Source organism: Eucyclogobius newberryi, unplaced genomic scaffold (genome assembly GCF_026437365.1).
Source record: "Eucyclogobius newberryi isolate DKJ021-1_F unplaced genomic scaffold, fEucNew1.0.hap1 SCAF_14, whole genome shotgun sequence".
Taxonomy (NCBI): Eukaryota; Metazoa; Chordata; class Actinopteri; order Gobiiformes; family Gobiidae; genus Eucyclogobius; species Eucyclogobius newberryi.
Window position 1 is genome coordinate 14,748,808 of NW_027315768.1, and position 14,466 is coordinate 14,763,273.

At 38.3% G+C, this 14,466-nt stretch overlaps 1 protein-coding gene across 1 annotated transcript in view; it reads right to left on the minus strand.

Moving 5' to 3' along the window:
• myo10l3 (myosin X, like 3) overlaps positions 1 to 14,466 on the minus strand; it is a 69,329-nt gene that overhangs the window by 36,213 nt on the left and 18,650 nt on the right. Inside the window, exons 3-13 of the mRNA XM_072444380.1 lie at positions 8,931 to 9,089; positions 7,782 to 7,969; positions 7,261 to 7,395; positions 7,064 to 7,188; positions 6,655 to 6,668; positions 6,464 to 6,548; positions 6,283 to 6,389; positions 6,002 to 6,128; positions 4,847 to 4,965; positions 670 to 816; positions 483 to 583 (exon numbers count right to left, since the gene is read on the minus strand). Of these exons, the coding sequence (XP_072300481.1) occupies positions 483 to 583; positions 670 to 816; positions 4,847 to 4,965; positions 6,002 to 6,128; positions 6,283 to 6,389; positions 6,464 to 6,548; positions 6,655 to 6,668; positions 7,064 to 7,188; positions 7,261 to 7,395; positions 7,782 to 7,969; positions 8,931 to 9,089 (1,307 nt within the window). The remainder of the gene's footprint in view (positions 1 to 482; positions 584 to 669; positions 817 to 4,846; positions 4,966 to 6,001; positions 6,129 to 6,282; positions 6,390 to 6,463; positions 6,549 to 6,654; positions 6,669 to 7,063; positions 7,189 to 7,260; positions 7,396 to 7,781; positions 7,970 to 8,930; positions 9,090 to 14,466) is intronic.

Sequence of the window (14,466 nt, forward strand, 5' to 3'; positions counted from 1 at the left end):
GAGCCGAGTCCAAACTGCTGGCTCCCGGCCTGTTTTGCCAAGAGGAGACACATCGGTCTGCACACAAAGTCTTGATTTATTTTGGAGCCCATCTGAGACCCAGACTGTATATTATTATTCAAGGACACAATATCAAATCTGAGATATGAGGGGTTTTCTCGTCTGAACGCCCTCGAGTCTAGGAGTGTAGCAAGTTAGACATTGTCCTGTTATTGTTACCAAACCAATGACATTGTATCCAGCTGTATCCAGATTGAATTTATTACTCTTGCCAAATGTGAGTCTTAAATTCCTTACTACAGACTTTTACAACTGAGATAAAAAACATTGGTGGATTTGATTTGTGAGTGGACATTTTAGAAAGCTTTCTTAGTAAACTATATATGTACAGTACTAGTCCCGTTTGTGCAAATCTAATAGTTCCCACATTATTCTGAATAAAGGTTTGTTTTGGTGGGATTCAGAGTCACAGGCATCATCACCTGTTGTACTCCAGCTGCTCCAGGGAGAAAATGTGCTTATTGAAATACTCCTGAAGTTTCTCATTGGCGTAGTTGATGTTAAACTGCTCAAAACGGTTCACCTGCAAGACAAAAGAAACAATGCACACGCTGTTTTTTTGCTAAAATTTTCATTTATGCAACTTTTCATGAATCACTTGTATTTTACCTCAAAGTTCTCGAAACCAAAAATGTCCAGGATGCCTATGGACTTGAAGTTTTCTTTTCCTTTTATCTTCTGGTTGATCCGCATTATGATCCATGAGAAACACTGGGAATAAAGTGCCATGGCAACCGAGTCCCGGGAGTCTACAGCCTGAAAAACCACAACAACAACAGGAGATGAGCGTCTCCATAGACACCAGCTCAGGATAAACAGCAGCATGTATGCACAACACTGCATGCCATGTACATGTGTGATGGCAGATAAGGTGTGGTTGTGATTTTTGTGTCGGGAGAGTGTTATGTCAGCAGCTGAAGGGAAGACGGCTGTTTTCACAACACTGGACCAGCAACATTTCAGAACAACCATGAGCCACACACAGCCTCAAGGAAAAACACTGCCATGTCACGGGACTCCATCAATTTGACCTCACAGATTGTTCTCCACAGAGTTTGGATGAAAGCTCATAATAAATGATGCTATACAATGCAACAATACAGCTCTGTAAGCCAAATCAGAGTTCAGGCTGCCTTATTTGGGGTGAAGAGAGGTAAAAGTGACGCTGTAGTCTAAAGAAAACACTACACGAGTTACAAAATGCCCTTATTTACGTAGCCAGTGAAAGTATGTCATATCTTTTCATATGCAGTGTCTTGTATAAGCACACCCAGGGGAAAAACAGTGATATCTAGGGCTGGAAATAGGCTGTATTTATGTAACATTCTTTAATCTTTAATAGTTTAAAACTGAGCTGGAGCAGGTCAGAATTCTATGGTGGAATTAGCTTGACATGATTGTTTTAAACTTTAAACCATGAGATTCATATATGACAAGTTTGTTGAGCAAATCTCAATGACCAAAATTCTGAGACGTGAACCCAAACTGTTTATGAGTTTCAGGAAATGTCTTCCTGATTTGAAGGATTTTGTGAGGACGATGCTACATTCAAAATAAGGCCGCAGTTATTTTATTACTTGGTTTACGTATTTTTAAATGAAATATAATGAACAGGTGGGCGAAATATAAATATATAATTTCAATTTCAAAACATTTTTTCTTCCTTGTTTACCCAAAATGCACCACGGGAGGAGAGGGGGGGGAGACGTGACGCGCAGGTGAGTGTAACAGAAGAATTAGCGTGTTTTGCATTGGTAGAACAGACCCTTCTAAGTGTGCAGCCTTAGTCACGGAAAACGAAAAATTGCTTCACGCGCTCTTATCTTTTGACTTAAAACCGCTTTTTATATTTCATTTAATGCTATTTTGCCATGTCGGTGCTACTTTATAAAAAGATAATAATTTATTTTATTTATATTGTAGAAATCAATAATCTAAGTGCAGAGAACATCGCTATACCAATTCCTTCAAATCAGGAATGAGCCTTTTGCCTGAAACCCATAAATAGCTTAGTAAAATTGATGGAACAGTCTCTTTTTGAGCATTATTATGGCTGTCCTGGCTCTCATAAATATGCACTAGACTGTCAGGTAGTCACTTTTTATCACTTCTCATAGATCAGACAAACAAATGTATCTTGCAGTTGGACTCAGGTATTATTTCACCGTCTGCCAGCCCCATTAGCCTTTCAACCGAGCACCATCTGTGTGTGTCTAAATATACACCAAACTGAAGCCAGCTCCCCATCCTTACAGGCATTGTGCTCAACATGAGAACAAAACATGAGCGTGGCAGATTGTACTGTACAGGGGGCAACAATTCTCCTGGGGTTTTCAGAGGCATCAATCACTCTGAGCAGTCACCACTTGGAAACTTAGTGAGTGTGAACCAAGCGCCGGTGGCTCCAGGATAGCCGTCACAGCAGTCCGAAGAATGGCCATTTGTGCGAGACGTCCAGAGCGGCGGTGGTGGTGGTGGTGGTGGTGGTGGAGGCGGGCGGGGGGGCAAACAACGGGCGATACAGGATGGCTGACCCCTGGGAGAGGAATTCTAACAGACTACAACAAGAGGACAAATGTGGTCTGAGAAGAAACGAGCTGCTTCAAAGTCCACTGCTCAGGGTCTTTGCCAGTCGTGAAACGCTGACTTGTTTATTTTGATGTTCGGTAATAGTATCTCACTGTAATTTATGCAAATGAGTCGGCTTGTGCTCCATCAAAACTATGCCAACGTTTTAGAATTTACATGGAATATTTGTAAAAATAGACGCTAAAAGGATAATTAGGGCAGTGTGCATTCCTCATTAGTATTTCATTCACAATAGAAATGTTACAATAAATCATTAATTGTAACAAGACATTTTGCCATTTTATCAGAGCTGATTTTGAATGTGATTATCATTAGTGACAGGGCTGCAAGGATAAATCAACTAAAATAATAATAATCATAGTTGTAATTTTTGTAATCTGGACTAGACGCACTCTAAAACACATACGAAAAGACAAAAAGATCCATAAAAAAGACAGTGGAATTATTAAATCCATTTCAGATTTTCGTCAGAAATATACTTTATTTGAGAATAATTCTCTATCTAGAAAGCCTTCGGTCACTATATTTCAACCTCTACTTGGTTAATAATGTATTTAAAAAGTCCCAATGTAAAATATAAATTACAGTTTGACTATCAAAACATGTCATCTCAAATTAGAATAATAGATTTAAATTGCCTCGTACTTTTCAAGAGACTCAAACATACTTAAACTACTTGTGACATGTCAAAACGTCTTGTTGGTGCCGTGTTCTGAATAAAACATGACTCTGCCTGATTGGTGCCGCTCTCTGTGACTCGGTGCCTGTCCGCGCTGCCTCCAGCGGCTGTGACTTTCACTTCACCCACACTCACTGGTTCTGTATTGTGCTCTCTGACTCAGATCTGTATCACGATGCCTTTATTGTGCCTGGATTCTGGCAGACAAAAAGCAGGAAATGGCCGGGAGTCACGCAAGGGATCTAGAGAGGCATGTGGGGGGGGTTATAGATGTGTGTGCGTGTCACCCGGACCAGTCAGGGATAGGGGCAGCAAACAGGCTTCTACTGTGCTCTGGGGCTGTCCGTTCGAGGGACAAATGAACGGTGAGGGGCCCCGAGCAGATCTTTTGCAGAAAATTCTCAAGCGTAAATCCAGTGGTGACACATTTTCTCCTGTCAGCTGTCGGTTTGAGAATTTCTAAACATGAGCTTCTGCTTGTCCAGCTACTAGGTATTATTTCCATTCTTGCGAGCCCCTAACGCTAACAGCTGAAAAAACATGCTCAACAATGCAGTAGTTAAGTAGGAACAATGGCTTAACCTTGTAGTTATAAATCTAAACCAATGTAGCAATTTGAGAACACCTGCAAGCTAGTATTTTAAAGCATGGTGTAAGATGACGATATATGAGTTAAATGCATTCAGGAACTTGTCTTCACTTGCTTGCTCGTATATACACATTGGTACTGATGTAATCTTGCAGCTACAGTGACTTTGGTTTACATTTTCCCTCTTGAATCACAGACAACAGATGGTTATAGTGATGCTGCTTGGAAGGTGTGTCAGAGGTTCTGTAGCTAGTATTGACCAAAGCAACTTGTAAATGTAAAGTGAATTTGAGTTAAAAAATATATGTATATTTTTCAAATCTACTATGATACTTTTGATTATTTTTGTAAATAAATGTGTGATACACTTATTGTTTTCACTATGTTCAAGCATCCAAGGGAATTTTTTTTTTTTTTTTTTACAATTATGTCTTTCAACCACATTAAAACAGTTCCCTCATCATAAACAAACTGAATTGCATGTTTGAGTAATCCTGTATTGTCATGCATTTGAGGCTTGTGTGCTCAGAAAAGTTCTGTTTTCATCTATCCTCCATCCCCGCCCACTTCTCTGTACTTCCTTGTGATTATTCAAATATTCAAACTTTGGATCATACATGTACCAAATAAAAACAAGTCACGTAGCCATTGTTCAGCATTAAAAACATGGCATGTGGGCCTACTGCTTGCTACAGTGAGATTTCACTATGAAGAGGCGGGGCTTATCAGCTTTGCAGTTTTGAAGTCAATACAGCTGGTTCTATTATCAAGTTGTTTTGGATAAATATTGCGGTTGCAATGAAACATATCTACATGCGTTGTAGTTTAATACTAAATGCCCAAAGAAAAGCATAATATGCCTCCTTTAATATGTGTGTATGAATCTGGGGATGACGTGACATAATCTGTCGTCCTTGTCAGTGTCATACCTGCTCTACAGTGAGTGGTGAGCAGATCTCCTCTCCTCGGAGAATCATGGAGCGCTGGGTCAACACCTCCGACAGCTGGAAGGAGTCCAAGCCAAGCAGCTCGCTCACATTGTTCACCACTGCAACAGACACAGACACTCAAATGTATAATGTATGTGGAGCAGGTTAAACAAACGAGATGGCTACACAGTTCAGGTAACTACCACCACCACAGCGGTGTCGACATACAGGTGATCGTATACGGTTAGGACCTGGTTAAGAGTCACTTTAGTTCAGCGGTGTGTTCGAAAAGGGGTCAGACACAATAAACAAAAGAAAGTACGGCTCATGTTTCAGCCTGTTCACCACTCTGCCTGTGTGAGCGCAATGTCAATCAGGCCTAGGCACACACTGGCTGCACAGCTCGCCAACCCCAGCAAACCAAATATCCGTTTCAGTAAATAGCGGTTCTGGGCAATAAATTCCACAACGCTAACCACTAGTAACAAGGCCCCTCTTACATGCTTTTAAGATCTACGCATCAAAACAACATGGAGACTACAGGGCCAAACAACTTCTCAAACTGTGCTGCTTTTGGTGGTACTCGCACTCTACAGTTCTAGTATTTACTTAGTTTAGAGTCAATTTAATTCACAGTTCTTGCTCTTTTTTGCATAAGCTCTTGGTTAGAACTGGAGCAGGATCACGGTTCAATTTTAGATCCAGTTTAGACCTAAAATAGTCCCGTTTTCTACTCTGTTTTAGATCTGGTGGTACTTGGAAAGGCAAATTGTGTCTTTGGCAATACTTGAAGTGAAACGCTATTGGGTGTTTACTTTGTAACTCCATGTTCATTCATAATACAACTATAGTTATTCAGAACATGCAGTAGTATATTATGCACAACTGCTGAATAAAACGTGGAATAATACACTAATACATTGCAATATCGCAAATAACTGTATGTTTGCTCTTTGTAGAAAAGAACTTTGCTTTTTGTCAATTAGTACTTAAACATTCACTTAAGGGGTAGAACTGAAGTACCTGTGTAACTTTAGCTAAGTGATAAAGTTAAAATCTCTTCACTACTGGGGAGATTCCAGCCTGTAGAATTAAACAATTGCACACTGTGATATATGTAATGCATATTATATTATATTATTGTTGATCATATACCGGCATTGGTGATCTGGGCCCCTCCTGCGGTCATAAACTCTATGTTCCCCATTTGAAGAACCGCAGAAAGCAACTTGAATACATCTCTGATCTCTTCTTCTGTAAACTCCATCACTTTGAGGGCTTCCTGTAACACATCACAGACAATATGACTGTAGCTTAGTCATTATCATCAATTAACATGTTCCTCTTATAGTGATAAAAGGAGAGTGCTAAAACTGTACAGAGTAATGGCGCCCTCTAGTGGTCTAATACCGTACGTACGTGGATATAGTCCTTACCATTACACTGTCAAAGAGATGTTTGTCATCCAGACTGCTGTCCTGCACACAGCCCGACTGACTCAAGTAATGATAGGCCTCAGCACCGTCACAGAGGAGGTACATATCTGCAAACAGGAAGTATGTGTTTTTAAAAATGCTGAGCTATGAAAACATAAAACATTAAAATAATAAAAATCACCTCTATGGTCTTTGTCTGCCCCAGCTAAAAGTGCATAGAAGATGTGGTAGTTTCTCTCTCCAGGATTCTGCCGTACGACTCGGTTCTACAAATATATATTATTTAAGTATTACAGTAATTTATTGTTTTATTTTATAACTCTGAACAATAAAAATGCGTTACATATTAAACATTTATACAAAATACATTACCTTTTCCAGTAAATCTGATTATGTACGTCAAGGGAAATCGGTTATTTTTTCTTTTTAAACCAAGACACAAATAAATATGCTAAAAACACAATGGAGCAGTGACAAGGCTCTAGAAGCAACTTTCACATAGATTTGTCAGGAAAAAAGACAAGAAGTTGCTAGGGGTTAATCAACGTGAATCCGACTAATGATGATGAGACCATTAATCTGATCTAAAATCTGTTTTTTAAACTTTATAAATAACTTAGTAAAACATTTAGCGGACTTTTACATTTTACATGGCTTTAAACTAAATCTGATTTGAAACGTCTATGGGAAAAATTAATATGAAATTGACTTCAAAGTGAGCTTCAAAGTGGGCGGGCCTGTTGCTCTCTACATGAAAACAAGCAGTGATGATGAAGGATACAGTCGATGATGCAGCCGCCCTGGATGTTTCCGTTCTGGGAGAAGTTCAGTTGGATGAACTTCCCAAAGCGACTGGAGTTATTGTTGTAAACGGTCTTTGCGTTTCCAAAGGCCTCCATGATGGGACTGTAGAAAGGATGGGGATTGCATAAGTATTCAAAAGTGCCAACCAAACACCACTAATTGTGGTTTGTTTACCTGCTCTGGACCAGAGCTTGTTCCACTCGGGTGGTGCTTTCTGAGGGTGGAGCCCCAAGTGAATACTGACTCATCACTGAGAGAAACTTAAGGAGCAATTTGGTGCTTTCTGTTTTTCCAGCACCACTTTCACCACTGTAAATAAAAAAAACATATAAAATGTGCGTGTACAAATATTGAATCTGTATTTTGGTAAATCATATTAGCATCTCTCAGTTATCTAGTTAGAATTATTGTATTTGTTCATTTTAAAGTGCATTTTAAATTAATTCATGTTTACCTTATCTTAAATGTAAAATTTAAAGGTTTAAAATGTATGTGATCAGAATGTTCAAAAGCTCAAAGGTAAAGACTATTTTCATTGACTAACTTCAAAATGCTTATTAATGTAGGTGTTTTGAAAAATAAAGTCAAATGAATTACAGGCTCCAAATTGTGGATAAAATATAAAGTAGCATTTGTGATGAATGTAAAACAGTCATGGATTCGTTTCCTCTGAGCAGCACAAACAGAAGACAGACCTGATGAGCACACACTGGCTGTCGTGCCTCTTCCACAGACAGCGGTAGCACTCGTTGGCGATGGCAAAGATGTGAGGAGGCAGCTCCCCCATCTGGTGTTTGCTGTACAAGTCCACGGAGGTGCTGTCGTACAGGCCTGGGATCTGTTTGTAGGGATTTACCGCGGCCAGGATGGAGCCTATGTTGGTCTGACAAAAAAAACAGAACAGAGAGGTGAGTAAGGACGCAGGAAGCATGAAAACATAAGCGGATTATTAAACGTAATAGAGCTCACGGCGCCAAATTCTTTTAATGCAGCTTTTTGGACGTAATTGAAAGTCAGTGATTCTCGTACACCCGTGTGACACTGTGAATGACCTAGTTTGGAGTAAGTCTGTAATATTTTAGGCTGCAGTGAGTGCTAAAGTGTGTTTTTGGGTCACTTTGCTGTGGTATCACTCCGCTGAAGCAAACGGGGCACCTTCACAGACAGATGAAGGATAGGGTTTCTTAAACATGGGACAGTGGCAGTTCAAGGGGACGTACACAAGTATATACAAGTGTATGTGCTTTTACTCACTGTAGTGTCGCAAGATTTATTCAGCACTTTAGGGTTTGTTTGTCAAACATACACTGCATTGTGAATTTAAACTATATATATATTGTCACGTTAAAAAAGCCATACTGACAGGTATCGAAAAGTATTAATACTCATACTAAAATATCTGGAATAATAGCCAAGTTAAAATAAAAAGTATATGAGTTGAGTTTCAAAGCATTTCAGAACAAAACTAATTTTGTATCGCTCTAGGATAGATATCGCAATGCCATAGCAACACTGGTAACACTGGTTATCAGATCAATACCTAAATCGCTGATATTCAGTACTTTTTAGGTGTTTTTTTATTTTTATTTAGTTGATTTTATTGTATTTCTGTTTCTGTAATTTCTTTGTGATTTGAATGCATTTTTCCTGCTGTGAAGCACTTTGAATTGCTTTGTGTATGAAATGTGCTCTACAAATAAACTTGCCTTGCCTTTTTAAACAGGTAATTAAAGCAACCATTTTAATTCAAGCAACTATTTAAAAATCCATATGCACATTACAACCAGCCCTCATAGTTATTGGTCCTTGCTACATGTCAGGTTGATTCCAGCGTCTCTCCTCACATAGATGTTGTCTTTCTGGTAGCGCAGGTAGAGGTTGTGCATGATGGCGGCCTCGTGCAGCTCTGCCAGGGTGGACATGTCCTCCACACCATGGACACTGCTGGGGTGCATGGCGTACACCGTCTCCCTGTTCAGCTCTGACCTCTGGAGGTACATCACCTGGAACGAGAGCACGTTTACCAGACGTTAGCCCGGAGGATAAACATGTAACACACACCACACATGACTCACATATGACAGCAGCGAGTCTGATTACACCGGGTCTTTATTATGTCTGTGCACATTGGATATGATCGTGACACTATAGTCTCACGTTACTGTCAGAATGTGGTAATTACATTATTATTACATTAGCGCCCACGTAAAGGTGAGAGGTAACGCGAAAAATGTATATTGTCGCTGTAGTTGTTTTTGTGCTATAAGAATATTCAGTGTCATATTTTTAAAAGGCTCTAAAAAGAGTTGATTTAAAATAAAACAGAAACATTGCAAATAAACACTTCCTCAAGCATGATATTATTTGCTGACATGTGTTAGCACAGTTCACAGCACCATAAAACTGTGACTATAATCATGAAAGGTGAGATTAATAATAGTATATATTATATATGTATAAGCTTCATGCTCAACAACATCTCAAACAAAATAAATGAAGAAATATATCCAGATCAACATTTGTAGGTTTCTGTTGGATCAGCCTGGGTCGTTGGATATTCTATTTGATGAAATATCACATTTTAGAGTAACAATTATTGCGAGAAGCAACCTCACAATTTAATGATTATTCACGATTATTAACACCAAGACAAAACAACTGTGAGATTCTCAATTATTTTTTTAGGAACATTGTCAGAGCTTTACAAAACGAATAATAAACCTTTTGAATGAAAAAAGTAATGGTAATTCAACAATCAGCCAAATAGAAGAGCACTTCAAAATGATAATATTTAGTTCTTGCAATTATATTTTGACCTGAATAATCACAATTATAATAGTCTTGACATGTGTTATGTATAATAAACAGCATAAATGTAAAAACATACCTGTTTGTATTTTATATGTTCATACCAAAAACGGGGGCAAATTTCACTCATTACTTCTAATCATTAATGATATGCAAAGGTCTTTTAATCGAGTTGTCCACAGGCCACAGTTCACTGGCAGTAAAAACATGTGGTTTAGACTTTGGAAGATTTCTGATTATTATTAACTAAATAAAATTGAATCCATAATTGTGTGATACAGGGAAATCCTATCATCACAAAACCATCACCAGTCTTTCTTTATTCTTAGTCTGCTCATGTCTGAATCTCAGATCGTATCTCTAACATGAGCCGTCCCCCTGATGTACTCACTCCTGATCCAAAGTTAAGTAAAAGAAAATTTCCCAAAGCATACAGAAACTCTGACTCCTCACTGACTCAGATATTATAGATAAAAAGCAATAGGACTTTTGTATGTTTCCACAGCTTTAGGCTATGACTCCGTTCACACAAGTATACAACAAAGAGGGTAAGTTTACTCAGATTTAGCCTCAGTGTACGCACTGGGATGACCCGGCACATAAGGTGAACCACTTAAGCTTAACTGTTGACTCTGCTCATGCCATGTCAAACTAAAAATATTACTGCATGAAATATGCATTGGAATAACGTTTAAAGAAATAAAGTAACTTTAAATGTTCTACAAGTGATGATGTAAGACTTTGGAGTCGGTGTTGGTTTGCTGGGAAACATTGTGTCGGTCGATACTGATGGACAGAGCCCGGGCTGTGGTGTCCCAGGACATTACTGCTACTCTTCTGGCACGAGGTAATAGTGTCACATCTGAGAACCACACAAACGCTGAGTCAGCCACGAACCGATGGAGCTGGGAGTTGGAGTTTGGAGATAAAACAGCCGTCTTGTTTGTTTAATTTAATAAGTCAAAAACATATCGCTGTGATTAAAAACCTCAATAATAAACTTTTTAAAAACTGGCTTTTCTGGCATTTTTTATTATTATGATGGATGAATAAAAATGAAAAAGACTAACTACAAAGTAAACTGTTATTTTACTTTATTATAAACCAAAAAACAATTTTTATTATTCTAAATGTCTCCAAATAATGCTTCTTTCTACAGCGACAAATATCAGCACTTCATCGCCTGCTCTGATTGGACAGCCTGGAGGGAATAAGCAAATGAATCAAGTTTTGTCCAAAAGATTGATCTAACATTGTACAAAAACTAAAAATACAAATACAGTCAACTATATTTCAGAACTAACACAATATTGCGTCTGCTGATAGTATTTCCTCACAATGACTTCACTCTTGATAAAGCCCATTAGAGAATGGGTGTATACTGACACAAAAGCTCCACAACACAACAGTGCGGTCATCTCTAATTCTCCTAACTGCTCTGTGAAAAGACGAGCGCCTCGGGGGGAGAGTGGATACAGTGAGTGATGTCATAGATGGAGCAGAAGGTCCTAAGATTTATAACCATCTGGATCTCCACCCTCTGCCTCTCGCCTCGGCCGTGATTAAACGCGGACGACAAACTCATATGAGCAAATCGAATAGGCTTTTTACTGGTGACACTCTCCACCGGCGTGATCATGTTATCTGTTCATTTACATCTGCCACTGAACATGATGGATGTCCTTCACAACACCTGGGTTCTTCTGCGGCAGGGGCTATAAAACTGGTTCTGGTGGTTCTAAGGATCCCGTAGTCTTTGTATCTATCTATCTATTTATTTGTCTATCTAACTGTCTGTCTTCAAATGTTAATGATGTGTTTTTAACTATCACCGGTTTTCTTCATCAATTTCACTTAGAAGCATATTTATTTTAATATTTTGACAAGCACTGAAGGTGGGGTTTGTTCTGGTTTGCCCTCTGTTGTTATAATGAGTGTCCCGATAACAATATTCAAACAGTATTTTACAATCAATCCAGCAGAAATGTGTAGAAAATATGTCTTTAAATGTGTTATTTGAAGTTAAATTAACAGACAAATGTGAATTGACTGTAAAAAATAATCACAAAATTGCAGGAAAATCACTTTAAAACATTATTTGGAAGTTTACAACAAGTATTTTCCATTCTCTGCATGTTTCTTTATTCTAAACACTACTCAATATTAGAATTTTGCATATCTTCAAAACAACATCCACAATATTACTGATATTTTGAAAATCTGCCCACCTCTATGTAAGAGGAATTTAGGATTTTGGTCTGACGGCTGAAATATTTAAAAAGGTGGTACTTGGTATGAAGGGCTTAGCAACTAGCTCTATTACTAACCATCTTTACCATTCAAAATTGACTATGATCGTCATAAAAACATCCTTATTATCCATTAAAAATGCTACCAAAATATTATGAATTGCTTTTTCTTCACAAATTGGTACATCACATTGTGGCCTTGGTCTTTCTAACCACATGATCCTTCATTTTATCGTTTAGAGATCACTTTTGGATGTCACACTTTGTGCCTGAGGCGAGAGACGTCTTTTTCTTTTCATGCTTGTAAAACAACACTACATTCCTCTTCAATTCCTCACTTTAATATAACACTAAACTTGGATTCTTTACTGATGACTGATTACTTTCCATATAACTTGCATAGTATTGACCTTAAAAAGATCTAAGTTGGAATATGAAAGCAGATACAGTCGTGACGCTCCAACTAATCTTTAATGTGTCCATTCTAATCCCACAGGGCGCTCTAATGCCTAGACCTTTTCCTGCTACATTTGAAAACACCAATAAAACCCAGACAAACACTGACCTAAGAAAGTGCACAGACATATTGATCTCAACTATATACAGAAAGCAACTTCTTATGGACGAATGGTTGTGTTTTTAGAGTTTACATAGATCGTTGCATGCTTTAGTACAAAGAATTATCCCGGGACAGCTTAGAGAGATTTTATCTGACTGCTGATTGAGTACTGAAATTGTGTGAAGGACAAATTAGTCAAGCCATATGCCACGTGAACACTACAGTCGTACGTCAATGGTTGTACACAAAAAGACAGCATTCAACGATAAATAGCACTGAATTACATAATATAGTGCAGTTATTCCAATAAATAAGGAAATAAGGAAAGTATATTTTTAACAGAAAATGCATAATTGAAATGATAAAAATGAAAGAATTTTACTTTTTGGTGCCATTTTGAAATCAATATTAATCAAAACTAGCTTGTAACAGCATATATCTAGTGTTATATGTTTTACGGCTCCAGTCCTGAGAGTAGTACTACAGTAGTGTGTCAAGATTAAAGTGGCAATTAAGTCTACTAGGAAAAACGCTGAATAATAAATGTTATTGTGGTAAATACTATAGAAATTACTACTAGGGATGTAACGATATTCAAATCTCACGGAACGATATTATCATGCGCTTTATTTTACGGTACAATATTTATTTGGATATTGTGGACCAGAATTGTCAATGTTAAACTTTTTCCTCTTAAAAGGCCTCGTCAAGCCTTTGGTGTGAATCATTTCTGTCATAAACCATAAGATTAAGATATAAAAGTGCTTAAAACCTGTTCTTTATGTTGTCTGCAATGAAAGGATTGTGGTCTATATTTCACTCAGTTTTTTTTGTTGCTTTTGCTTCAACAAAACAATGCATTTTGCCGACTTTTAACGACACGATATGACGACATTTCCGTTATTGTTACATCCTTACTACCAGATTTAACTATTATAATACAAAATAATTATTGTGTCACGCTGCAGTCTTTATACTGCAGTGTGAATATTTCTTTCATGTGGTACAGACTAAACAACCTCCCATATGGTTTAACCCTGGACATGACAGAGACGTCTTAATCATACTTCACAAAATAACATACTGCCTTTTTGAATGATTCTGTATTTGTCTTGCTGCCTTCTTTTGTTTTGGCTCAGTGCAGCCACACCCGAGCGACCCATGCTGCTTTTGTTTAGCCAACAGCCCTGAATATTCACAGCGGGGCGGGGTCAGGACATCTTTTCCCCAAAGGATACATTATTCCACAGACACATGGTCCAGAAGCGTGGCGCGTGCACACAAACGCCTTCCTCTTCCTCTCCATTCACTTTGACTGTCACTCTGTCTCACAGTGTCCATCTGCTGCCACAGGGTCCCGCCCAGACCCCAGGGAAGCCGGGGTGAGCGGGTTAGGGATAGTGAGGCTGAAAATATGAAACTAATAAAGAGGGTTTTAGTATTATATATAAAAGAGGTAATTTAAAATGAAGAACTTTTGTCATAAGATGTATGTATTTAACATTGCAGATGCTCATACTGTTAGCCTGAGTTGTCTCTAGATGCACATAAAGGGGTCTCTGAAAACTGGGCTCATCAATGAGCTACTTATAAGCTCCAATCTTAACTGCAACTGTGCTTGAATATAAGGGAATGGGCTGAGATTTTTGCAAAAGTAGAGCTACAGCCACTCTCTGAACTGAACAATGGGCAATATTGAAGGGGATGTACATGATTTTCTTTTTCATGTAATAAAGTCAAATTAGTTTTGCCTCAGTTCTGATA